The 25,864-nt window shown below is 42.0% G+C and overlaps 1 protein-coding gene across 2 annotated transcripts in view; it reads right to left on the reverse strand.

Annotated features, from left to right (window-relative positions):
* grik2 (glutamate receptor, ionotropic, kainate 2) overlaps window positions 1-25,864 on the reverse strand; it is a 340,023-nt gene that overhangs the window by 53,218 nt on the left and 260,941 nt on the right. For both annotated transcript variants that reach the window (XM_082550857.1, XM_082550858.1), the window contains exons 13-14: window positions 25,153-25,271; window positions 16,998-17,215 (exon numbers count right to left, since the gene is read on the reverse strand). In XM_082550857.1, the coding sequence (XP_082406983.1) occupies window positions 16,998-17,215; window positions 25,153-25,271 (337 nt within the window). The remainder of the gene's footprint in view (window positions 1-16,997; window positions 17,216-25,152; window positions 25,272-25,864) is intronic.

Consider the following 25,864-nt stretch of genomic DNA (forward strand, 5'->3'; position numbering starts at 1 on the left):
GCTGACTTTAAGAACGCTCATTTAGGATAGCCGCACGTTTTGAGTGCTTCCTTTACATGTGTGTGTTCCTTCTTCTTTCCTTCAGGCTTAGAGGGAACATGTTCTGCCCGGTGGTGTAGGGTCCTGATTACTCCAAGTTTGTGTTCCAAAGGGTGATGGGAGTCAAAGAGGAGGTACTGGTCCGTGTGTGTGGGCTTCCGGTAAACTTCGATGTTGAGGTTGCCGTTCTCTTCAATGTGCACAGCGCAGTCCAGGAAAGGCAGACAGTTGTCCTTTGTGTCTTCCCTGATGAACTTGATGTTTTTATCCACAGCGTTAATGTGCGCAGTGAAGGATTCCACTTCTTGTGTCTTGATGTTGACCCAGGTGTCGTCTACATATCTGTACCAGTGGCTGGGTACTCTTCCTTTGAAAGAGCCAAGAGCCTTCCTTTCCACTTCCTCCATGTAAAGGTTGGCTACAATAGGTGACACGGGGGAGCCCATGGCACAGCCATGTTTTTGTCTGTAAAAGCCTTCGTTGTACTTGAAATATGTAGTGGTGAGGCAGAGGTCTAACAGTGTGCAGATCTGATCGGGTGTGAAGTTGGTCCTGTCCTCCAAGGAGCTGTCTTCTTGTAGTCGTTTTCTGACAGTCTCCACGGCCTCCGTGGTGGGTATGCAAGTGAAGAGAGAGACTACATCAAAGGACACCATGGTTTCATCTGGATCCAGGGTAAGTTTCTGGACCTTGTCGGTGAAGTCGGTGGAGTTCTTGATGTGGTGTGGGGTGTTCCCCACGAGAGGCGCAAGGATGGTAGCAAGGTGTTTAGCAATGTTGTAAGTGGCTGAGTTTATGCTACTGACTATGGGTCTGAGTGGGACAGCTTCCTTGTGGATCTTAGGAAGTCCATAGATGCAGGGTATGGCATCCCCTGGGTAAAGGCGGTGATATTTAAGGCGGTCAATAATTTTGTCCTTTTCAAAGTCTTGAAGGCAAGCTATAACTTTCTTTTTGTAGCTGCTTGTGGGGTCTCGCTTTAGGGCTTCGTAGGTATTGTTGTCACTGAGGAGAGTAGTGATCTTTGTATGGTAATCTGTAGTGTTTAGGACCACGGTGCATCTTCCCTTATCAGCTGGTAAAACAGTGATGTTGTGGTCTTTGCTCAGGGAAGCGACGGCCTTCTTTTCCTGTATTGTGAGGTTGGATGGAGGGACTTTGGCACTGGAGAGGGTGGCTGAGACTTTCATCCTGATTTGCTCTGCTTCTGTCTGTGATAATTTATTAATCCGTATGGCAGATTCTTTCAAATTCAAATTTTATTTGTCACGCACACACAACCATACACAGTATGACATTCTGTGGCTGTGATGAGGTCCACTATGGGCAACTGTTGTGGAGAAATGGCAAAATTGAGTCCTTTGGCTAATACTCTCTTTTCAGGTTCAGTGGGAATCCTGTCTGAAAAGTTCTTAACCCATTTCTCCTGACTGGCATCAGGTGTGTTTTCTTCTCTGAGTTGTGTAGGTTCAGGATGAGGAGTGTGTGTTTTTGAAAGCAAGGTGTGAAATTTCCTGCGTTGTCTTTCTTTTCCTTTAGAGTGTTGGGCCCGCTGAGCCTTGTCCACAAACTTGTAAACCTCTTCTAAGATTGGAGAGGGTAGAAGGATTTCCAGTTCCTGCAGGGTCTGGCTGATCTTGATCTGGAGGGCATCTATGGTGAAATGGACCTGTCTTATCCTTTCACTTAAAAGGTGATTTTGTGCTCTCTGTAGAATCAAGTCTGCTCTGTATCCCCTGACAGTGAATCCAAGGCGCAGGCTCTTAGGAACAACTCTGCTTTGTCTACATCTTAGGTTGAAACGGAGATGGTTCCTATAATCCGCTAGTTTCTTTGATTCCCTTTCATACTCCCGTACCAGTTGAAGGGTGTTCCTCCCAAAATGTACGGCAATATGTCTGTGAAGGTTCTCAGTCATCCAGGTCATCGTAGTCAAAGGAGCTTGCAAAGAAAAGCGTCTGGACTTCTTTAAGTTGCTTGAAGACGTTTCACCTCTCATCCGAGAAGCTTCTTCAGTTCTAAGGTCAAATGGTGGAGAGTCCCAGATATAAACCTAGTGGGAGTGACCCCCCACAAATTTCACACCTTGCTTTCAAAAACACACACTCCTCATCCTGAACCTACACAACCCAGAGAAGAAAACACACCTGATGCCAGTCAGGAGAAATGGGTTAAGAACTTTTCAGACAGGATTCCCACTGAATCTGAAAAGAGAGTATTAGCCAAAGGACTCAATTTTGCCATTTCTCCACAACAGTTGCCCATAGTGGACCTCATCACAGCCACAGAATCTGCCATACGGATTAATAAATTATCACAGACAGAAGCAGAGCAAATCAGGATGAAAGTCTCAGCCACGCTTTCCAGTGCCAAAGTCCCTCCATCCAACCTCACAATACAGGAAAAGAAGGCCGTCGCTTCCCTGAGCAAAGACCACAACATCACTGTTTTACCAGCTGATAAGGGAAGATGCACCGTGGTCCTAAACACTACAGATTACCATACAAAGATCACTACTCTCCTCAGTGACAACAATACCTACGAAGCCCTAAAGCGAGACCCCACAAGCAGCTACAAAAAGAAAGTTATAGCTTGCCTTCAAGACTTTGAAAAGGACAAAATTATTGACTGCCTTATATATCACCGCCTTTACCCAGGGGATGCCATACCCTGCATTTACGGACTTCCTAAAATCCACAAGGAAGCTGTCCCACTCAGACCCATAGTCAGTAGCATAAACTCAGCCACTTACAACATTGCTAAACACCTTGCTACCATCCTTGCTCCTCTCGTGGGGAACACCCCACACCACATCAAGAACTCCACCGACTTCACCGACAAGGTCCAGAAACTTACCCTGGATCCAGATGAAACCATGGTGTCCTTTGATGTAGTCTCTCTCTTCACTTGCATACCCACCACGGAGGCCGTGCAGACTGTCAGAAAACGACTACAAGAAGACAGCTCCTTGGAGGACAGGACCAACTTCACACCCGATCAGATCTGCACACTGTTAGACCTCTGCCTCACCACTACATATTTCAAGTACAACGAAGGCTTCTACAGACAAAACCATGGCTGTGCCATGGGCTCCCCCGTGTCACCTATTGTAGCAACCTTTACATGGAGGAAGTGGAAAGGAAGGCTCTTGGCTCTTTCAAAGGAAGAGTAACCAGCCACTGGTACAGATATGTGGACGACACCTGGGTCAAAATCAAGACACAAGAAGTGGAATCCTTCACTGCGCACATTAACGCTGTGGATAAAAACATCAAGTTCACCAGGGAAGACACAAAGGACAACTGTCTGCCTTTCCTGGACTGCGCTGTGCACATTGAAGAGAACGGCAACCTCAACATCGAAGTTTACCGGAAGCCCACACACACGGACCAGTACCTCCTCTTTGACTCCCATCACCCTTTGGAACACAAACTTGGAGTAATCAGGACCCTACACCACCGGGCAGAACATGTTCCCTCTAAGCCTGAAGGAAAGAAGAAGGAACACACACATGTAAAGGAAGCACTCAAAACGTGCGGCTATCCTAAATGAGCGTTCTTAAAGTCAGCAAAGAGGCACAGAAAAGAAGACCAGACACCAGCGAGGGAGGAAAAGAAGGACAGACGCAACAACATTGTCATCCCCTATGTAGCCGGTGTATCAGAGAAACTCAGGAGAGTTTTCTCCAAGCATGACATCCCAGTGTATTTCAGACCCAGCAACACGCTCAGACAGAAACTGGTTCACCCGAAAGACAAAACGCCAAAACACAAACTTAACAATGTGGTGTATGCTGTACAGTGCAGCGAGGAATGCTCAGACCTCTACATTGGAGAGACCAAACAGCCACTTAACAAGCGCATGGCACAGAAGAGCCACCTCCACAGGACAAGACTCAGCTGTCCATCTGCATCTTAAGGATAAAGGACACTCTTTCGAGGGTGCCAATGTTCACATTTTGGACAGAGAGGACAGATGGTTTGAAAGAGGAGTGAAAGAAGCCATCTATGTCCACTGTGAGCGACCATCTTTGAACAGAGGCGGGGGTTTACGACACCAACTCTCTGCCATCTATAATCCAGTTTTGAGATCCTTTCCAGACGCCTTAACGCCCACTCACATGCTGGGCCATCTGACCTCAGGAATTTGCATGATAAGGTGGGGCCAGGTTTCACAATGAACTCACCCGAAACCCTGGCTGATTGGGACCCACGCCCAGTTTCCCACCGTGGCTCAGGCGATTAGAGGATCATCAGGGGGTCCTTTTGTCCCTCTGTGGGGGGTCACTCCCACTAGGTTTATATCTGGGACTCTCCACCATTTGACCTTAGAACTGAAGAAGCTTCTCGAATGAGAGGTGAAACGTCTTCAAGCAACTTAAAGAAGTCCAGACGCTTTTCTTTGCAAGCTCCTTTGAATATAGACATATATGGACGGCGTCAATGCATTTGCGCGGTTAGCTCATTAACGCGTTGATGCGGTCCAGCCCCACGCACAGGGCAATCCGCAGTAACAGGTTAATGGAGATTTGCCTCGTTAATGTAGTTATGGTGTTAATGTCATTTTAACTAGATTAACGCTGACAGCACTAAGATATATATAAAAGCTCTGAGGTGTAAACGGGTGTGATTGTGAGCCACACCCATTTTCACACCGTGGCTCAGGTGATTAGGCAGAGGAACAATCAGGGGTCCAGGACCCTCTTTGGGACACTTCCAATAGGGCTTGAAAACCTGGAACTCTCCACCAATTGCTCTTAGAATTGAAGAAGCTTCTCGGATGAGAGGTGAAACATTTTCAAGAAACTTTACTTTCCAAACTCATTAGAGATATTTCTAGATAATGAGCACACTTTTTCAAGTTAGCTTTAATAGGTTATTAATGTGTATATAATGTCTCCAAAAGTTGATGCTGTTCATCTGGACATAGCTTTTTGTGGGAGAAACGTTTCGTCACTCATCCAAGTGACTTCTTCAGTCTCAGCTGACTGCATGTTTCCCTAATCAACTTTTGGAGATTTACTTACCTGGATGATTGAGCATGCATCAAGATGAAGATGTATATAATGTGTTTATAAAGTTGATTTCACTATAGTGAATCCACTGCCATGTTTATGTTCATGGCGTTTTGGCCACATCTCTCTTTAAAGTGAGAATTTTATGGTCAGAGAGACTTTACCTTGGATACATAAAGGATTCTCGAAATAGAAATGAAATTGTTGTTGGAGTTTTTGAAGGAGGGTTTAAACATAGACTGTTTTGGTTTGTTTTTTGTACAGTGTGTAGTGTTTTTACCAAATGATCATAAACATAAGGAAGGTGGAAAAAACACAATTTGTTTCTTTTCTCTTTTTTCCTCTCTTCTATAAATTGGCTTACTCCTTTCTCAGATCTCATGTGAATGAGCTTTATCTACTTGATTAATTCACCATGGTTGCATGAGCTGTTCCTCCCATCTGTTGTAATACTAATGCAAAATAATTCAGACATGTATAGCCTGGGGACAAGAAGATCTGTGACACATCCATGTAAAAAGCCACTGTCAAAAGCAGTATTACCTTTAATAAGATGTAATTTTATTACCTAACAAGGTGTGTGTTTACTTATTAAATCATTTAAAGGTGTTGTAGCAACAGGCCATAGGGAATGCCTATGACTCGAAGAAGAGAGACGTATCACTGCTTCGAATAATATCCTGCAAAGACACTAACATAATAAACCACCATTAGATATATGTTTTGCAGAAGACAATAGTTAACCAACTAAAGTAGTTTGAACCAAGAAAAGGCAAACAAAAAACAGACAAACTGTGATTGGGAAGCTTGCATGTCTGAGAGTGCGGTCTATTGAATTGACTGAGGCTGATGATAAGTCTTACCAAAGCGTTCCATTCCAGTCATGCATTTTAAACATCTCACACTGAATGTGTGGATAGAATATGTTTTCTCTGAGAGACTTCCAGTGCAGTGATGGAGGTAGCTGCGTGAAACTTCTGCTCCCGGCCCGTTTTATGTCAAAGCCTCTGAAATTCCAAATATTAACAAGATAAACAGGTGAAAGTGAATAACTAGGAAGGGGCTATGGTGAAGGATAAATGCTGCAAGACGAAAACCAAGAAACGAGTCGAAACTACGACAGTGATGGATACTGATGAAAGTGAAGTCAACGAGGAGGGCGACATTTTGGCTAGTGCTGAGGCCACTGCTAGCAGAAATGCCGAAAGGAATTAGGGCGACAGGGTTGATCTGAGAGCGATACTAATGGAAATTAAGGACTTCAGAAAAGAAAACACGCAACAGTTTGAAGAAGTCAAGGCCGAAATATGCAAAACCAACATAAGACTCGAGGAAGCGGAGGGACGTATCGTGGACACGGAGGAACGGGTTGAAATGGTGGAGGACGTGGTATTTAGCTACTTAAACTACAATCCAAGCTTGCGTCTCAGTTCGCCGATCAAGAAGTGCGCTCCCGCCGAAATAATGTCAGGATATATGGAGTAGTGGAGAACAAAGAGAAAAGTGCACCCACTATGATAGACTTTGTTGAAAATCTTCTGAGGGAGAACCTGAAACTCCCCTCGACTTTGAACTTAGACACTGAGTGAGCACATCGTGCCCTTGCTGCGTCCCCAGCACCCCCCCCCCCCCCCCCCCCCCCCCCAGATGGTACCCCGCCTCGGTCCATCATTGTTCACTTTTTGAGTTACAAGACTAAGGAGGAAATACTCAAAAAGGCATGGCAAATGAAGGGATTTCAGTGGAAAGGTAAACAGATTAATATGGACCAAGACTACGCTCCCGACGTCCTCAAACAGAGAAAGGCATACACAGAAGCTAAGATGGACAACAGGAGACTCTGACAGCGCTGAACAGCTCCTTCAGTGGCTGCGGCACCCACGGTGTGGGACGGAGAGATTTCATAGGTCTTTCCTCCCCACGGCTGTCAGACTCCACAACAAAGACTCCAACTGATCAACACACACATCCACACATGTGCATTAAAACTAAGTGCAATACTCTTTTTCTGACAAAGTTGTATTTTTACTCAGTTGTATAAAGCATTTGCATTCTATTTTTATCCTATTGTATATTTTATTCTACTGTATATAGTATTTTATTTTATTCTATTCTGTACAGTTGTGTACAGTATTTTATTCTTATTGTATTCTAATTTTTGCTATATAACTTTTGCACTGTCCACTTCCTGCTGTGACAAAACAAATTTCCCACGTGTGGGACTAATAAAGGTTATCTTATTTTATCTTATCTTTTGAGAACCCTAAAACAGTGAGGGATACGCCTCCAGACACCGTTTCCTGCTAAACTTTGAGCATTCTACCTGGATCGAACAGCATTCTACAATACCGCTGAAGAGGCGACGAAGGACATGTTCGACAGGGGCCTCCCAATAGCGATCTACAAGCCCCCAGAGTCGCCGTTGGCACAGATCAAGAAACTGACACGGCCCACGAAAGGGAACAAGAGAGAAAAGCGATCCACACTGAAGCGCCCGAGTCAAATGGACTCTGTGTCAGTCAAGGAGAGACTGCAACTGTATAGAAGGGACCCGCAATAAATGCATCACTATTACAAGTAAGATGTCGACGCATATTAACCAGCTACAGGTAAAATAACTTATCCTTTCCGAATTGCCTGCTTTTTATTTATTTTAATTATTCCTTTTGTAAACTCTGCTGACTTCGGGCAAAAAGAGACAATATAATGATAAGGGAAGCGAAATGCACAATATTTAGAGCTACTGCCTTGTTGTAATTAAGAGGCTGGGAGTACTGCCTCATGCAGGGTGGGAGAATTGCACAAGGACGTCTTCCAATCAGGGGGCCCACTCTAGAGTGGGTGGCGGTCCCCTTTAAGGACTTATTACACCAGATCTTACAGGGTTTCCTTATTTATTTTTCCCCCCTTTCTTGTCAAATTTTCATCATTGGTTCTATTGTTATCCTGTTAGCTGTGGTTCTGTGCAGCACTGTTCAGACAATGTGGCATTCCTAGGCTTATTTCGACAATAATGTTCCACCTTAAAAATGGAAAACACTGTTAATATCATCTCCTTTAATGGAATAGTTAGCCCACAAAAAAGAGCCAAGATACTGTCTAAACTAGCCCTACTACAGGAAACGCTCTTGTCAGACCAAGAACACAAAAAAACTGGAGTGAGGCTTTAATAAACATGTTTATTCATCATCATATAAGTCCGGACACCGCAGAGGAGTTGCAATATTGGTATCACAACAGACTTGTTTTGAATTTTTATCTGACAAAAGAGATAGGGAGGGCTGATATGTACTGGTAAAAGGGAGAATTGACAGTTTTCTGGTGACAATTCTTAATATATACGCTCCCCCTGGGAGCGACCGGAGTTTCTATAAGCACATGTTTGAGCTGATGGCATCTGAAACACAAGGAATGCTGATATGTGGAGGGGACATGAATATCCCAGCCCATACTAAATAATGAGGACCAGATTGAAAATTTCTCTAAAAGTTCTCTAAACCTCCCGAAGGTCTCAGAACAGGAGAACAGCATGTTAACTAAAGAAATTATGGATAAAGAAATCAGTGTTGCAATTGCAAGACTAAAGCCGCACAAGACCCCTGGCATGGATGGTTTCACTGGTGAATGGTATAAGACCTACAAGGAGGAATTAACTCCTAGGCTGAAGGCAGTGTGCAACTGGGTCCTTAAAGGAGGGGAGGTCCCTCACCATCATGTCTGTTGTTCCTAAGGAAGGAAAAGATAAATTGAACTGTGGGCACTATTACCAATATCAGTATTAAACCTGGATTATAAAGCATACACATCCATAATAGCCAAACGACTTAATAATGTTATACCCAAACGTATTAATCTGGATCAAACCGGGTTTATCCGTCAGAGGCAGACCCAAGACAGTATTAGAAGGACTCTCCACGTCATATATCACTTTAAAAGGAATAATCTAGAGGCAATGCTGATGGGTTTAGATGCTGAAAAAGCATTTGACTCAGTAAGATGGTCATTTCTCTATAAAGTTCTAGATAAGTTTGGATTTCATCAGATAGTCACTGAGACAATTCAAACAATTTACAACAAACCAACAGCAAAAATTCAAATAAACAGCAGCCTATCAAAACCATTTATCTTTGAAAGATTATGCCGACAGGGTTGCCCACTATCTCCGATCCTATTTGCTTTGTTCATCGATCCCCTTAGTCAATATATAAGACAAGATAACCAAGTTAAAGTGATCAATGTCCAGGGAGATTATCAGAAGCGCTCTCTTTTTGCCGATGACATTTTAATCTACCTAGGCCACAGAGTGAATCTCTACCCAGAACAATGACAATATTAGAGGAATTTGGGTCATTATCAGGCAAGTTATGACCTTCAACTTCCAACCTGGGGTTGAACTTAAAAAGAAGTGCAATCTCAAATGGGGCAAAGACTCCATAAAATATCTTGGGATGATATTATGCAGAGACGATAAAATGCTTTTTGAACTACGGCCCATTAAACACAAAAAATGAAGTCGGATTTAATGAGGTGAAGCCTCATTCCAACTTTGGGCCTAATTAACAGGATAGTATCAATGAAGATTAGCATTCTATCACGCCTGCTTTATCTTTTCCAAACTCGCCCCATTGAAATCCCAAAACAACAATTCGTGGAATGGGACAAGATAGTTTCCCACTATTTATGGTTGGGGAAAAAAACAGGGTAAGATACAGTACACTACAATTACCAAAGGACAAGGGCGGTCTATCTTTACCATGTCTGAAGGACTATTATTATTCTGCCCAGCCATTAGTTTGTTTATGTGATTCTTTGTTTAAATCTCAGTGGAAAGACATAGAAGAACGAGCTACTCATGGCCAACCAATCCAAGCTATGATAGCGGATGGTAAACTAAAGTCGCATTTGAAAGATCCTGATAATCCCTGGATAAAATCAACTTTTAAGATCTGGAAGGACGTGTGCAGAGAGAACAAGCTAAACAAGGCAGAATTGATGCAAAGACGGTATGCTTTTGATACAGGGTTCCCACCCAACCAGGGTGACATAAGATTTCGAGAATGAAAATTGAAAGGCCTTATTTCTTATTTGACATTCAATCATGAGGGGGAACTACCAGATTTTCAGAGGCAACACAGGTTTAAACAATTAAGATTCCTTTAGATACTTACAGATAAGAAACAGACTTTAGGAAATTGTAGGGCCCAGTTGGGAAAAGGGAAACAGAATTCTAAATACATTTCAAATGGCTTATAACGTTAACACTGTGGTTCGGAAGGTTGTTGTAAAGCTCTATCAAAGATTTCAAGAAAATAAATCTACCAGTACTTTGTATGTTTAAAAGAATGGGAGAAAGAAACAAGCTCAATGATGGAGGACAAAGGTTGGGACCTGTTATGTAAAGTGCAATGGGAAACAACCTGCTCATCCAATTGGAGAGAGTTTGGCTGGAAAAATATAATTTGTTTCTTTCTTACCCCAGACCAACAAAGCCATCAAAATGTAAGTTCAGCCTGCTGGAGATTATGTGGCAATCAAAGGCAAATCACTACCATTTATTCTGGTCCTTCCCCAAAGTTAATTCATTCTGGCAAGATATTCATAAATGCTTGGAAAAGATTGTAAGTGCCCAACTCCCCTTTGATTTCTTACATATGTACTTAGGCCAGGAACCCCTAAATATAACCACTCCAGCAGATAAATGCCTACTGAGAATTATTACAATGTCAGCTAAGAAAACATTGACTAGGCATTGGCTGCAACCAAACGTACCGGGAATACAAGAACTTTACAATACTGTGTACCAAATATTCGTAATGGAGAGGCTTACTATGTCTTTGCGGTTTCAAAGAGACAGATTGGAGGCGCCTGTAGCTCAGGCAGTAGAGCAGGTCATCTACTGATTGGAAGGATGGTGGTTCGATTCCTGACTTCCCCTAGTCTGCATGCCAAATATCCTTGGGCAAGATACTAGCTTTTTGATGCATCCATCGAAGTATGACTGTGTGTGAACGTTAGTTAGAGAATGTGCTTGTGCAAATGGGTGAATGAACAAGTTGTGTAAAGTGCTTTGAGTGCTCAGAAGAGTAGAAAAGTGCCATATAAGAACCAGTCCATTTACCATTACAGATTCAACAAACTCTGGTCCAGATGGACCCAGTACATTAAAGAGCTAAGAAGTGATTTTTTTTAAAAATGACTCTCCTTACCTAGGTAAGCAACTATAAGGTGGACATCACACCAAGATTGGATCAACTGCCTGCACTTGTCCAGCTGGGTGTGTGTTTGTTTGTTTGTTTTTTGATGATTTTTTTTGTTTGCTTCTTCTTTGGTGCTATTGTTTGTTGGTTTTGATTGTTTGTTTGTTTCTTTCCCTATTATGAAAATGTTGTCCAGATATATATATTCCAAATAAACACTCTATATACAGGGGGAGGGTGGGGGAGAAAAACAACTGGGAACTATTGCTTACATCTGACTACAGTTTTGAGAAATTGAAATTCTGTTGGATATATTGACTGACAATGTATATGGCTATTTGATCTTTGTCCCCGTGTTTGTTGTAAAGTTCCTTGTGTTAATTCTTTGTACAAGATCACCAATAAAAACTACAAATATAAAAAAAGGAATATGTTTTCTCAGTGGATAACAATAGCCTTTTGCAACTGCGTGTACTTAATGCTCAAGGAGAATAAAAGCAAGGCTTCAAGGTTCACAAAAAGGAGTAGAGCTCAAATGGTGTCAGAATAGGACTTTATCACATGTGATCCTGGTAATAACCCAAACCCTAGGAATTTAAACAAGTAGCATCTCTAAACTACTTATCATGTAGGGCAACAAGGCCGAACTCTAGGGTAAGACATCAGCATTTCCCAGAGGATGAAGGGAACATCCTATTTAATGACACCGGTCTCCACCTTAAAAGGCCGGCAATGTTCTGTTCCACAAAGAGATTCTCAACCTAACTACTTGTTTGTTTCTTTGGAGGAAAAGAGCCTAAACATACCTTAAAGGTGTGAGTCTAAATATCATGATACCTTTATAGAATAGAATAGAATAGAATAGAATAGAATAGAATAGAATGCCTTTATTGTCACTATACAGTTGTACAATGAGATACAGAGCATCTCCTACTCAGTGTAAACATGCTGGGGGGGCACAGTTCTGCAGCGCTATGTACATATGGACAGTGTTAACAGAGGGAAAAACATATATATATATATATATATATATATATATATATATATATATATATATATATATATATATATATATATATAAAATGTACAATATACAAGACGTAAGTAATATGTAATAAATAGTGTTGTGTATATACAGTTGGGTTATTGCACATAGAATTGGTATTGCACAGTGGTGGTCCATAGAGGAAGTGGGAAGTGGGGGGCTGTGTTATCTGTGCATGTGTGAGTTCAGGGTGGTTATCGCTTTGGGGAAGAAACTGTTTTTGAGTCTGTGGGTTTTTGTGTTGATGCACCTGTAGCGCTTCCCTGAGGGAAGCAGGCTGAACATGTTGAAGCCAGGGTGGGAGCTGTCCTTGATGATGTTTGCTGCTCTGGTGAGGCAGCGGGAGGAATAAATGTCCATCAGGGAGGGGAGAGGGCAGCCGATGATCTTCTGTGCTGTCTTGACCACACTCTGAAGCCTCACTCTATCTGCTTTGGTGCAGCTGCCGTACCATACCGTGATGCAGTAGGTTAGCAGGCTCTCAATGGACGAGCAGTAGAAGGTCAGCAGCAGGTTGGAGTTCAGATTGTACTTCCTGAGGACTCTCAGGAAGTGCAGCCGCTGTTGGGCCTTCTTGACGACCGGGGAGATGTTGTCTGTCCAGGAGATGTCAGCAGAGATGAGGACACCAAGGAACCGGAAGGTGTGGACCCTCTCCACACACTCCCCGTTGATGTAAAGGGGAGCCAAGTCAGTGCTGTGTCTCCTGAAGTCAACAATGAGCTCTTTGGTTTTCTTAGTGTTCAGTGCCAGGTTGTTTTCTGAACACCAGGCTGCCAGCTTCAGGACTTCCTCTCTGTAGGCTGCCTCGTCTCCCTTTGAGATGAGTCCGACTACCGTGGTGTCATCAGCAAACTTGATGATGAGATTGTTGTTGTGGGTCGAACTGCAGTCGTGGGTGTAGAGAGAATACAGGAGGGGGCTCAGCACACAGGGAGCCGGTGCTCAGTGTGCGAGTGGAGGAGAGATGAGGGCCGAGCCTTACAGTCTGGGGCCGGTTTGTGAGAAAGTCCTTTATCCAGGCACATGTGAGAGGAGGGAGGCCAAGAGTGACCAGTTTGGTGATGAGGATGTCCGGGATGATTGTATTAAAGGCTGAGCTTTAGTCCACGAAGAGCATTCGGACGTAGCTCTGCCGCTGCTCTAGGTGACTCAGCAGCAGGTCAGGTTGTAACCGTCTTTGTGGTGGGCCTGGCACTGTGCCTGAGGGGGGGGTGTAGGCTGGGGAGAGCAGGAGGGAGAGGTGGTCGGACTGACCGAGGTGGGGGAGGGGTATGGCTCTGTATGCATGCTTGATGTCGGAGTAAACATGATCTAGAGTGTTTTCTCCTCTGGTGGGACATTTGACATGCTGATAGAACTTTGGGAGCACAGTCTTTATTTCGGCCTTATTAAAGTCACCTGCAATTATGTGAACACCGTCCAGGTGGGCCGGCTGCTGTTCGTTAATGGTGTTCAGCAGGATAGAGAGCGCCGTGTTTATGTTGGCATCGGCATAATTTTATTATTGAACAACAACCATGTTCTCAATGAACCCAAAAAACTCATTAATATCAAAGCTGAATGTTTGTGGAAGTAGTTTTTAGTTTGTTTTTAGTTTGAGCTATTTTAGGGGGATATCTGTGTGTGCAGGTGACTATTACTGTGCATAATTATTAGGCAACTCAACAAAAAACAAATATATAGCCATGTCAATTATTTATTTTCACCAGTGAAAGCAATATAACATCTCCACATTCACAAATATACATTTCTGACATTCAAAAACAAAACAAAAACAAATCAGCGACCAATATAGCCACCTTTCTTTGCAAGGACACTCAAAAGCCTGCCATCCATGGATTCTGTCAGTGTTTTGATCTGTTCACCATCAACATTGCGTGCAGCAGCAACCACAGCCTCCCAGACACTGTTCAGAGAGGTGTACTGTTTTCCCTCCTTGTAAATCTCACATTTGATGATGGACCACAGGTTCTCAATGGGGTTCAGATCAGGTGAACAAGGAGGCCATGTCATTAGTTTTTCTTCTTTTATACCCTTTCTTGCCAGCCACGCTGTGGAGTACTTGGACGCGTGTGATGGAGCATTGTCCTGCATGAAAATCATGTTTTTCTTGAAGGATGCAGACTTCTTCCTGTACCACTGCTTGAAGAAGGTGTCTTCCAGAAACTGGCAGTAGGCCTGGGAGTTGAGCTTGACTCCATCCTCAACCCGAAAAGGCCCCACAAGCTCATCTTTGATGATACCAGCCCAAACCAGTACTCCACCTCCACCTTGCTGGCGTCTGAGTGGGACTGGAGCTCTCTGCCCTTTACCAATCCAGCCACGGGCCCATCCATCTGTCCCATCAAGACTCACTCTCATTTCATCAGTCCATAAAACCTTAGAAAAACCAGTCTTGAGATATTTCTTGGCCCAGTCTTGACGTTTCAACTTGTGTGTCTTGTTCAGTGGTGGTCGTCTTTCAGCCTTTCTTACCTTGGCCATGTCTCTGAGTATTGCACACCTTGTGCTTTTGGGCACTCCAGTGATGTTGCAGCTCTGAAATATGGCCAAACTGGTGGCAAGTGGCATCTTGGCAGCTGCACGCTTGACTTTTCTCAGTTCATGGGCAGTTATTTTGCGCCTTGGCTTTTCCACACGCTTCTTGCGACCCTGTTGACTGTTTTGAATGAAACGCTTGATTGTTCGATGATCACGCTTCAGAAGCTTTGCAATTTTGAGACTGCTGCATCCCTCTGCAAGATATCTCACTATTTTTGACTTTTCTGAGCCTGTCAAGTCCTTCTTTTGACCCATTTTGCCAAAGGAAAGGACGTTGCCTAATAATTATGCACACCTGATATAGGGTGTTGATGTCATTAGACCACACCCCTTCTCATTACAGAGTTGCACATCACCTAATATGCTTAATTGGTAGTAGGCTTTCGAGCCTATACAGCTTGGAGTAAGACAACATGCATGAAGAGGATGATGTGGACAAAATACTCATTTGCCTAATAATTCTGCACTCCCTGTATTTCTGGTAATTCCACTCCGGTGGAAACCCAGAGAAAACACGCATTAAGAGGCTCTGATGCCTGTGTCTCAATGTCATGGCCCATATCACCGCTACTAGACCCCACATAATGACGTGAAGAAATATTTTTAAAAATGATTATTCAAAAAATTATTTAATATGAAAGCAACAGGCAGAGTGTTACAGGCATATCCCTAAAGCATGTAGCCTGATGGGCAGCTCAGGGGTTGGGAAGCGCATCTGTAACTGGAAGGTCGTCGGTTCGATCACCGGGCTCTCTGTCCTGGTCGTTGTGTTCTTGGGCAAGACACTTTACCCTACCGCCTACTGGTGTTGGCCAGAGGGCCCGATGGCGCGATATGGCAGCCTCACTTCTGTCAGTCTACCCCAGGGCAGCTGTGGCTACAACTGTAGCTGCCTCCACCAGTGTGTGAATGTGAGAGTGAATGAATAGTGGCATTGTAAAGCACTTTGGGTGCCTTGAAAAGCGCTATATAAATCCAATCCATTATTATTACTGTGTTCGTGTTTTCCTCTGTAACAATAAGCTCCGTTGGAGCCTTTCAACGCCTCTCTCTGTCTCTCGCTAGCAAAGTGACCCAGACAACAAAGTAAAGCTAGTTTTCAGCTACGAGCCCGACACGAACCCGACGTATTAGCCAGAGGTCCCTTTACTACGGTTCGGAGCCTCGGACCTGTTTTATATATGCGTGGAATAGTTTTCTATACGAGATCACTGCAAAAAGTGCAGCCTTACCTAATGTCCACCTACTGTCACTCATTTATATTAAGATTTAAACATCTAGTTGGTATTGGTATGGAGAGTAACCTTCAGTAATAGTGATAAATCACACAGCAATAGTACATTCATGTAGTTGTAAAAAGCTTGATAATATATTAAGTAATCCAAAGTATTCAAATACGCTACTGTCATTGAGTAATGTAATGGAATACGTTACAAAATACATTTTGGGGCATGTAATCTGTAATGGAATACATTTTAAAAGTAACCTTCCCAACAATGATTATTATCACCGTCCCCTTTAGATGGATGTATGAACTAGTTTGATATCACTTGTCATAGTGATACCAAACTAGTTCATACAACCAAGAAAGGCTTAGTTTTCTGTGTAAGCCTTCTAACATGTGCATCATTTTTTTATATTAACTCAAGAGATAATCTTTTCCTAAATCTTACCCAGTAGTTTTGAGGTTTAAATTGGGGGGGGGGGGGGGGGGCTGTAACTCAGAAGGTAGAGCAGGTCCTCAACAAATAAGAAGGTTGGTGGTTTGATTCCTGGCTGCTCCATCTGCATGCCAAATATCCTTGGACAAGATAATAGCTCCAAGTTGCTCTCCAATGCATCCACTGGAGTACGAGTGTGTGAATGTTAGATACAAAGCACTTTTACACAGAGATAAAGTTTGTATTTATGGGTGAATTAGGCATGTTGTAAACAGTGCTTTGAGTGCTCTGGGAGAAGAAAAGCGTAGAAATCCAGAAAAGTGCTATATGAGAATCAGTCCATGTAAACGTACGTTATTTCTTTACTTCCTGTATAATTACGTTTAGGACCCCAGCAAAACGTCAGATGTGTTTGTACTACTGCCAACACAACATTTTCCCCATATGTAATCTTTCATGAGAAAACTCTGGATTGATAATGTGAAAGTGTAACTAACCTTGAAGAAGGTCATGGATGCGCCGTCTTCTACAACTCCATATTCTATCTTTGTCTGCTTGGCCAGATCATCAGCAGAGTCGATAGGCGACTCCATCCTCTCCACAGTTAGGAAGGCTGCTAAGTTTGCCGTGTAGGAGGAGATAATGATGAGTGTGAAAAACCACCAGATTCCTCCTACAATTCTGGTGGAGAGGGCTTTCGGCATGAGCTCAGATCCTGAATGGAAGGAGCAGAGGAGCAGGTGAGGCTGAATACAAGATTAGGTTTGTGAGTGGGCAACACCCAGACTGGGCCAGGTCTCTGCATCTGCTGCCTGGATCACACACTCAGACACAAACACAAAGATTGGACAGAGTGGGCAGCCACATGGTTGAATATTTCCCTTATGTGTTCTCTTTAACTTTGGAACTAACCTAGTTAAAACAATCAAATTAATAAATTCTTAATTGCAGTAGTAGTAGTAATTAATGCCTTAGACAAACCAAAAGTCTTTACTCATGCTACCCATCTCTGACAGAGCATTGCTATAACAGGATTTCATAAAATTGGATTGGACCACAAGATGTGTCAAAGAGGTGAATATTCCAAATGTTCCAAAACAGTACAAATAATGAATAATAAAATGTTATTTTGGCTCTTAAATGTTAACAATTTACTGATTCCTTATTTTTTTAAGCTATTTAAAAACATTCTGAATACATTCTGTCTTATATACTGACGGAGTTGCAGAGGATAACACTGTTAACTCATAGAAGACCTGAAGGTGGTGGCTGGAGAAAGGGAGAAGCAGCATTTCCCGAGTGAAAGGTGATGATAGGCCAACGATGGATTCATACGATACGATAAGTCTCATGTTATCACATGGTTGCAACATCTCCCTCTGTATCGTCTTGATGCATGCTCAATCATCCAGATAAGTAAATCCACAGAAGTTGATTCTGGTCATCTGGACGTAGTGTTGTCATCGGGAGAAACGTTTCATCTCACTGAAAACGCTACATCCAGATGAACAGAATCAGCTTTTGGGGATCTCCCTCTGTATAATCTGTAAATCTCTGAACTTCTGTACTGATATGTCATTAAAAAAATACATGCATACAATTGTACACCTGTCTTTTTGACCTGGCTGCAGTGACAGTGGCACAACACACAAAGGTTACAAAAATACAACGTGCATGAAGTGACAACAAAAAGGTGGAAAACGGTAGCAAATGCAACGTCATTTTTGGCTCACGCTGCCGTGTAAAAGGGCTGTGCAGTGAACATAAAAATGGCTGCTGCTCCCATGACATGCACAGTGCTACAAAATGGATAGATGCAACACTGTGGTGCAATATTCTAACAAAAGGTTCAAGAAGGTTCTTGATAAGGTACAAAGACTTGTGCCCTGTGAAGAGTGCAATGGCAGTACCGTAAACGAATAAAGGTAAAAAAGGTCCAAAAAAGTATTTTGATTTCAGAGTGTGCATGTAACAGAGATTTACAGACACTGAATGCTCTCTTAATTCATCGACCTTTCAGATTTGCAACTAATTACCAAAGTGAAATTACATGTCAGCTTTTCCAAAAGATAAACTCTGCATAAAAACTATGCCTTCAGGGAACTGCTGTTGTGATTTGGTGCAATATATATAAAACTGAACTGAATAAAAATCTCAGTAGATTTATTGTGATTCCACTGATTGTGGCCATTTCTACAAAGTATAGCTGATGCTCAGCTTATCTGCTGTAAAGTTTGCACTGACTCGACCCTAGTACGTTTCTGGTTTATTTTCTTTCTTCTTCTTCTCCTAAGCCACTTCTGCACTTCTGACACTATAACACACTTTATACACCACTTAAAGTAATTCTCCAAAAGTTGATTCTGTTCATCTGGATGTAGCGCTTTCTGGGAGAAACGTTTCGTCACTGATCCAGGTGACGTCTTCAGTCTCATCTGACTGCAGGTCTCAATCTTATAAACAATACATTTGCATAATGACTGAAACCAGCCCACTGAAGGAACAATGGGCTGGGAGGTCAGTTCCTTAATCTTAATTATGCAAATTCTCATGAACATTGATCAACAGCCACTGATCAATGACCACTGATCAATGGCCATGAGTACCATTCACAGAGAGTTGGGGAATGGCTGCAATCACAGCATTGTAAGATGGCCGGTTTGAGGGCGGAGTCAATGTAAGATGGTGACAGATGTACCCTTAGGCCCCTCCTCCATTCAGAGATGGTCTTTCCCTTTTCACGTAAATGGCCTCCTTGACTCCGCCCTCAAACCGGCCATCTTACAATGCTGTGATTGCAGCCATTCCCCAACTCTCTGTGAATGGTACTCATGGCCATTGATCAGTGGTCAATGATCAGTGGCTGTTGATCAATGTTCATGAGAATTTGCATAATTAAGATTAAGGAACTGACCTCCCAGCCCATTGTTCCTTCAGTGGGCTGGTTTCAGTCATTATGTAAATGTACTGTTTATAATATTGGGGAAACCTGCAGTCAGCTGAGACTGAAGACGTCACCTGGATGAGAGACAAAACGTTTCTCCCACAAAACACTACGTCCAGATGAACAGAATCAACTTTTGGAGAATTACTTTCCTGGATGATTGAACATGCATCAAGACACTTAAAGTAATGCTAGGGTCTTTTTTTCATTAAGTATTATCCAGAATGTATGCAGAGGATGAATGTATACGTGGGGGTAGAGTGGGAGTGAGGGAGGTTTGTTGCCCATATGAGAAAGGTGGGTCTGAGTTATAGCAGGACTATTTTATTTAAATGGCTTAAGCAAATCTGGGATTTTCCGCATTCACTCAGAGAGAAAGCTCTTAGAGTCAGAGAGAACTCTGTGTGCCACTCCCTCTGTGAGATCCTTGATCCTAATACTAACTTCTCATCAAGCTGTCTTTCTTTCTCATAGTCCCTGAGTGAGCTGTCTAGTAGGGAGGGAGTATGCAGTGAAAGACATGGCAGCCAGCTGCAGCTTAAACCTGGTTTTATGGATTTTGCAATGGAGTGTGCACAAGGTGGTTCATGCCTACCAACGTTCTTTCATAGTCCAGTGCCTTCACAACTAATGACATTGCATGGAAACATACATTCTCTCAAAATATGTAGTGGTATGATGTAACACAAAGCTAGAAAAAGTATTTGGACATAAGGAGAGAGACAGGATTGTATTGGTTAAATGCTTAATTATCACATCCGATCGTGGCTCAAGAGTTGGCAGTTCATCTTGTAATCGGAAGGTTGCCTGTTCGCGCCCCAGCTCTGACAGTCTCGGTCGTTGAGTCCTTTCTGCAAGACGCTTCACCCGTTGCCTACTGGTGGTGGCGCCAGTGTCCGGCAGCCTCGCCTCTGTCAGTGCGCCCCAGGGCAGCTGTGGCTACAGTGTAGCTGCCATCACCAGTGTGGGAATGTGTGTGTGTGAATGGGTGGATGACTGAATGTAATGTAAAGCGCTTTGGCGTCCATAGGGACTAAGTAAAGCGCTATACAAATACAGGCCATTTACCATTTTACATTATCAGGAGGGGTTTTTTTTATCTTTAACGAGAGTGTTAGTTGGACACTTTCATGTGCACTCACTGGTTTGGTAGAATTTAAAACCACTACTGTCTGTAACGTGCAGGAAATATGTTAATACACATTTTTATGGAGTTAATAAATAATGTGATAAATCCTCCCTATCTATTAGAAGGAGCGACAATAGCGGGAATACAAGAAATATAAAACAAATATGTTCTGAATAAAGAAATGTAATTCCTGCGAAAATACAGTAATTGTAAAATGTTCCTAAAATATTGTTATATTGGCATTAAATCTTTAGTTAAAGGTTAAAATGGTATGAAAAGTGATTTGTGATTTGAAAGCAGTATATTATTAGGTATATTCAACCATGGCAATAACGTCGCCCAGTAGGGCCAACAGCCACCCATTTTGTCCATTTTTAAAACCACAACTCAACATGAATGAGAACAAACACACATTCATCAGTGCTGGTAACAATACAATGTTTGTTCTGTGTGGGACCCATGACCAGCAATCAGATGCAGGTATTACCAGGTTTGGACTTTTTATACTTTTGCACCAGAACAGAAAACAGTGGGCGACCTTCAGAGAGGCGAGCGTAGACCAAACAGAGCCTGGTTGGGGCTGACTGTCATGTACCCAAGGTAACGTCATGACCAAACAGCACGTCCCACAGTTTTCTGGGGGGTTAGGCAAGCCGCCCGGCAGGGGAGCCTCTCCACAGTGCAGACCAGCATACTGTTATGTAGCTACTGTGTGTTTGTCGAGACTAGTCCCACAGTCTTCTGGCTCCACATCTTCTCAACATGATGTCTCTCCATCATCTATTCTGCTGACTTTTTAGTGAACACTAAACTACAATTCAAGCTACAATGCATGACATTTACTGAACTCTTTTTCAGATGCTACAAACATATGCTGAATGCTTATCAGATGTTTTCATTTGCTTTGTTGGGGTAAAGATATGAAAAAATCTATAATTTTATTTACTTATTCAAAGTAACTGGAATACTTATGGATCTGTGTTACAAGCTAATCTGGAGATATTAGTAAGCATGGTCTATAAGTAAGTCAGAGCATCCCACTAGCTAAGAGAAACATATGCTATATAAATGCCAAGCCATTACATTCTGGAGTGACTGAGTAATGCAGAGTTTTGCATTGTCCATGTTCTGAGACCTGTATAGTTCATCTGAAAAGTATTCACAGTGCTTCACCTGATCCATATTAGTTTCATGTTAAATTTTCCAAAGTTGATTAAATTAATTATTCACCTCAGAATTCTAATCACAAAACTCCTTGATGACAAAGTGAAACAAAGTTTTCTTGAAAACAAAAATGTAACATGTATAAAACTTTTCACACCTTTTGCGTGACACTGAACATTGGGCTCAGCTGCATTCTGTTTCCAGTGATCATCTGTCGGATGTTTCTACAACTATGTACGTCAGAGCACAAAGTGAGCCATGAAGTCCAAGGAACTGCCTGTAGACCTCTCAGACACGGTTACTTAGAGGCACAGATCTAGGGAAGCGTATAGAACGATTACTGCAGCATGACTGTCCCAATGAGCAGAGTGGCCTCCATTATCTGTAAATGGAATAAGTTCCTAGAGCTGTCCATCTGGACAATCTGAGTGATTAAGGTGACCAAGAATGTGATGGTCACTGTGACAGAGCTCCAGCGTTGCTCTGTGGAAAGATGAGGACCTTCCAGAAGGACAAACATTTCTGCAGCTCTACACAATCACACCTGTATGCCAGAGCTGCCAAGCCTCAGTAAAATAGTTTTCTCACCTTTTTATAATTTCACAAGAGTTATACGCAACCATTTTTTCACTTTGTGATTAGGGGTGTAAAAAATAATTCTGAGGTGAAAAATAAGTGTAATCCATTAGTTTAGATTAGTTAGAGGAATAAAGCTGCAACAGGTGTGTAACAAGTAAATGTTGTGACTACTTTCTGGCCCCTCGAGCTGACTGATGTTGTGATTTGGTGCTGGATAAAAAAATGCACTGTAATTTTCCTGTTCAGTTTTCATCATGTGAGCTAAAGTACTTCGATGGGTATTGTGATTTATATTATTCTCTCTATTTTAGTTCACCCTGCTGAAGTTTCACTGGGAAGGCCTTGAAAAAGTCTGATGGAGCCTGTTGCAGCACAATAACGACTTCCTAGTGTGTTGGTTGTGCAGATAAATGCTCTCTCTATACTGTGTGTGTTATATAATCAAGAAAAAGTTCAAATTAATTACTGTTACTATAGTCAGAAGTTTCATTCTTTTAGTTCTGTGAGTACAACAACCGAACTTGGCCACTATCATCTGTGGTGTTTTTGGAGCCAGACGTGAACTGCTACTTAACCTGATTGGAAAACATTATCTCTCTTTGAGGCCTAATGTATACATAATTTGCAGGAAGACCAAAGCACACTGATGAGATGGGAAATAGTTTAAGCCATAATGACTTGCGAAAAACATTGTACTGATTTTAGTATTTCATGAAAGTGAACACTTTGTAAATGTGAGTTAGCACCAACCCTTAATGGTATAGCACTCTGAGCCACTCCGCTACTGGATTCACTTTTCTGACGCAGTAGCTACATCTAACTTTTATATACAGTCCAGTGTGGCAGCGTGGAACCACCTGCACAGCTAGATGCCATTAAACAAAGCTTGCAGCTACTTCCCTGTGTGCTCCATTCCAGTGTTTTGTTGCAAGTCATACATACAGTATATACCATGCTTTCAAGGCTTTGCACGCAAATGTTTATGATATGACATACAGCATATCTCTTATTGTGTTATTAAATATATAAGATATTGGTCGCAAAAAAAAAAAGTGTATACCAAGTTGGTAGCACTTTCTATTACAGCTCAGTAATAATGCAGTAATAGTAGAGTAACAATGGGAAACAAGAGCGTAACAATGTAGTATTTTCTAAGTTATTAGTATGCAACTACCGAAGTAATAACCACTTAATATCCAAGTAATATCATTTTTGCAACAGTGGTTACAGCTGAGTACTGTTACACTTAAATATATGTAATTGGATAACAAATCTGGGGTTAATAATGTGGAACTACAGCTCGGTAATAAAGTGATAATAGCAGGGTAATAATGCAGAAACAAGAACGTAATAATGTGGTAATTTTATTACATTCAGTTACCTGCAGTAGTTTCTGTGAAATAAGAAAGAAACAGAGCTGCAAAATACAAAACTGTCCTTTGTTATTTAATAATAAATTAATAACTAATATAACATCAAATCCCAATAATATATTAATAACCTATTAAGACAAACTTGAAAAGTGAGTGAGTATTACGTGGAAACACCTGTGGTAGGTTGTGTGTAATAAGCATAAATAGAACAGCCGGCAAAGAGCTGGCTGCCAGTAGGTGGCAGACTGCTGCTGTCGGACTGCAAGGTAAATAAAACCCTTTTTTAATTCCTTAACTTATATTTAGGACCATGTCTGTTGTACTTATTTCATCACATGCTGTCAACTTACACCACGAACAAAGCAGCTAACAGCAGGTTAGTAGCTAACGTTAGCTTACCAGATAATACTTGGAGTAGTTCTAAAAACTAAGATTGCATAAAAGTAAGATCGTCATGAAATAAGCTCACCGTTATTATTGCAAATATGGATAGAGAACTAGATGTGGTTAGTTATACTTTCAAATATATATATATATATATATATATATATATATATATATATATATGTGTGTGTGTGTGTGTGTGTGTGTGTGTGTGTGTGTGTGTGTGTGTATAACACTCCAGTTTTCATTGGTTAAGGTGAGGGGGTTGGAGGTGTGGTGTACTCAGAATACAGCTATTTACCACCAGTAAATTTTGTAGTGGTTTATTTCTGATTATAAACATAATGGTGCACTGTTTCAATAGGACAGTCTGTATCTGTGAAATTGTTGCTCAAAGAACTGCCAATTACATCACACTTGTTTTAACATTGTTGTTCTTTTAAAACTTAAACTTTAAGTTTGTTTTAAAAGTTTTTTTTTTACCTGCTTATTAATATGCTATTAAATAGAAACAAGCAGTTTCTGTTTCCCGCTTGTTACACAAAAACTACCACAGGTAACTGAATTGTAATAACTTAGAAATTGCCACAGTATTGCGGTCTTGTTTCCCCGTTGTTACTCTACTGTTACCATGTTATTACTGAGCTGTGATAGAAAGTGCTATCATAAAGTGTTTCTATTTCCATTTCTGTTAATTTTCTCAATCTAAGGGTGCTGATTAGTTGAGAAGATTTGGCAGAAGGAAAAAAACAAACACAGAAAAGTTTACATTCTCACAGAAAGTCATACATCTGATCCATCTCACATGTTTTGGGTGGGGATACCTACCTGTTGTGATGGCTGCTAATAGGTCAGGAATGTGAGGAGGGAGAAGGAAAGCATGCAGGAGCACCACTGTCATATGCTAATCACATTGCTCAAAGTCTTCTCAAACCATCCTGCTGGACTACACGTAAAGCATCTAGCTACATGCACAGAGGCCCCCATGCATGGTCATGGGCCTGGTCAAAGAGCAAGGTTGACCCCCAGCAAAAAAGTGGGACTTGTGCTAGAAAAAGGGGGGAGGCAGAGGCGTCTACCTTGCTGCATGAGAGCTCCAACTCCGAACCAGAAACTATTAAGCAGGGTGAAATTGTTTTCCACTACATCCGAGTCAGGGTTGCAAGGGTGGGGGTTATACCACTCGTAGGGACTAAACCTGTGACAATTAACAGAGAACATACACACACACACATATTTTTACTGCAGCTGCATAAAGACACAAGAGTATACACTGAAAGAGACCAAGAATGGTCTTCCTACCTGGGGAGACAAAGGAAAGAACACAAAGGTTAGTTAATGTTCAGAGACACTTCCCAAATCAATAAGCATTGCTATGCCAGCATGCTTGAGATCATGTTGCTGTTAATTTGATTCCTTAATGAAAAGCTCAGTTATCAAGATGCAGCCTAAAAATTCTCATCTGAATTCCCTTTGTGTGTTTTTCAATTTTATTACCATAGAATGGTTGGGGAGTGGGTTTGAGCAGCACTGATAATCCAAAGTGCCTCGTCATGTGGATGTGCTCATATCAAAGGCAGTTCCCGCTGTAATTTAATCGATGGGTTCTGAAAATAACTCCATCGCCAGCCGAGAAAAGAACTAATAATCCTTATAATCTTGAAGGAGCATTAATATTCAGCAGATCAAATGGTTCATTCCCATCATGCCCACGCCAGCCCTGGTGATCCCTCTCATTCAAAGCACTCTTCAAGCAAAGACAGTTCTCGTTTATTCATGTTAAATAAAAGT

This window comes from Aulonocara stuartgranti (assembly GCF_965226115.1).
Source record: "Aulonocara stuartgranti genome assembly, chromosome: 11".
NCBI classification, from domain to species: Eukaryota; Metazoa; Chordata; class Actinopteri; order Cichliformes; family Cichlidae; genus Aulonocara; species Aulonocara stuartgranti.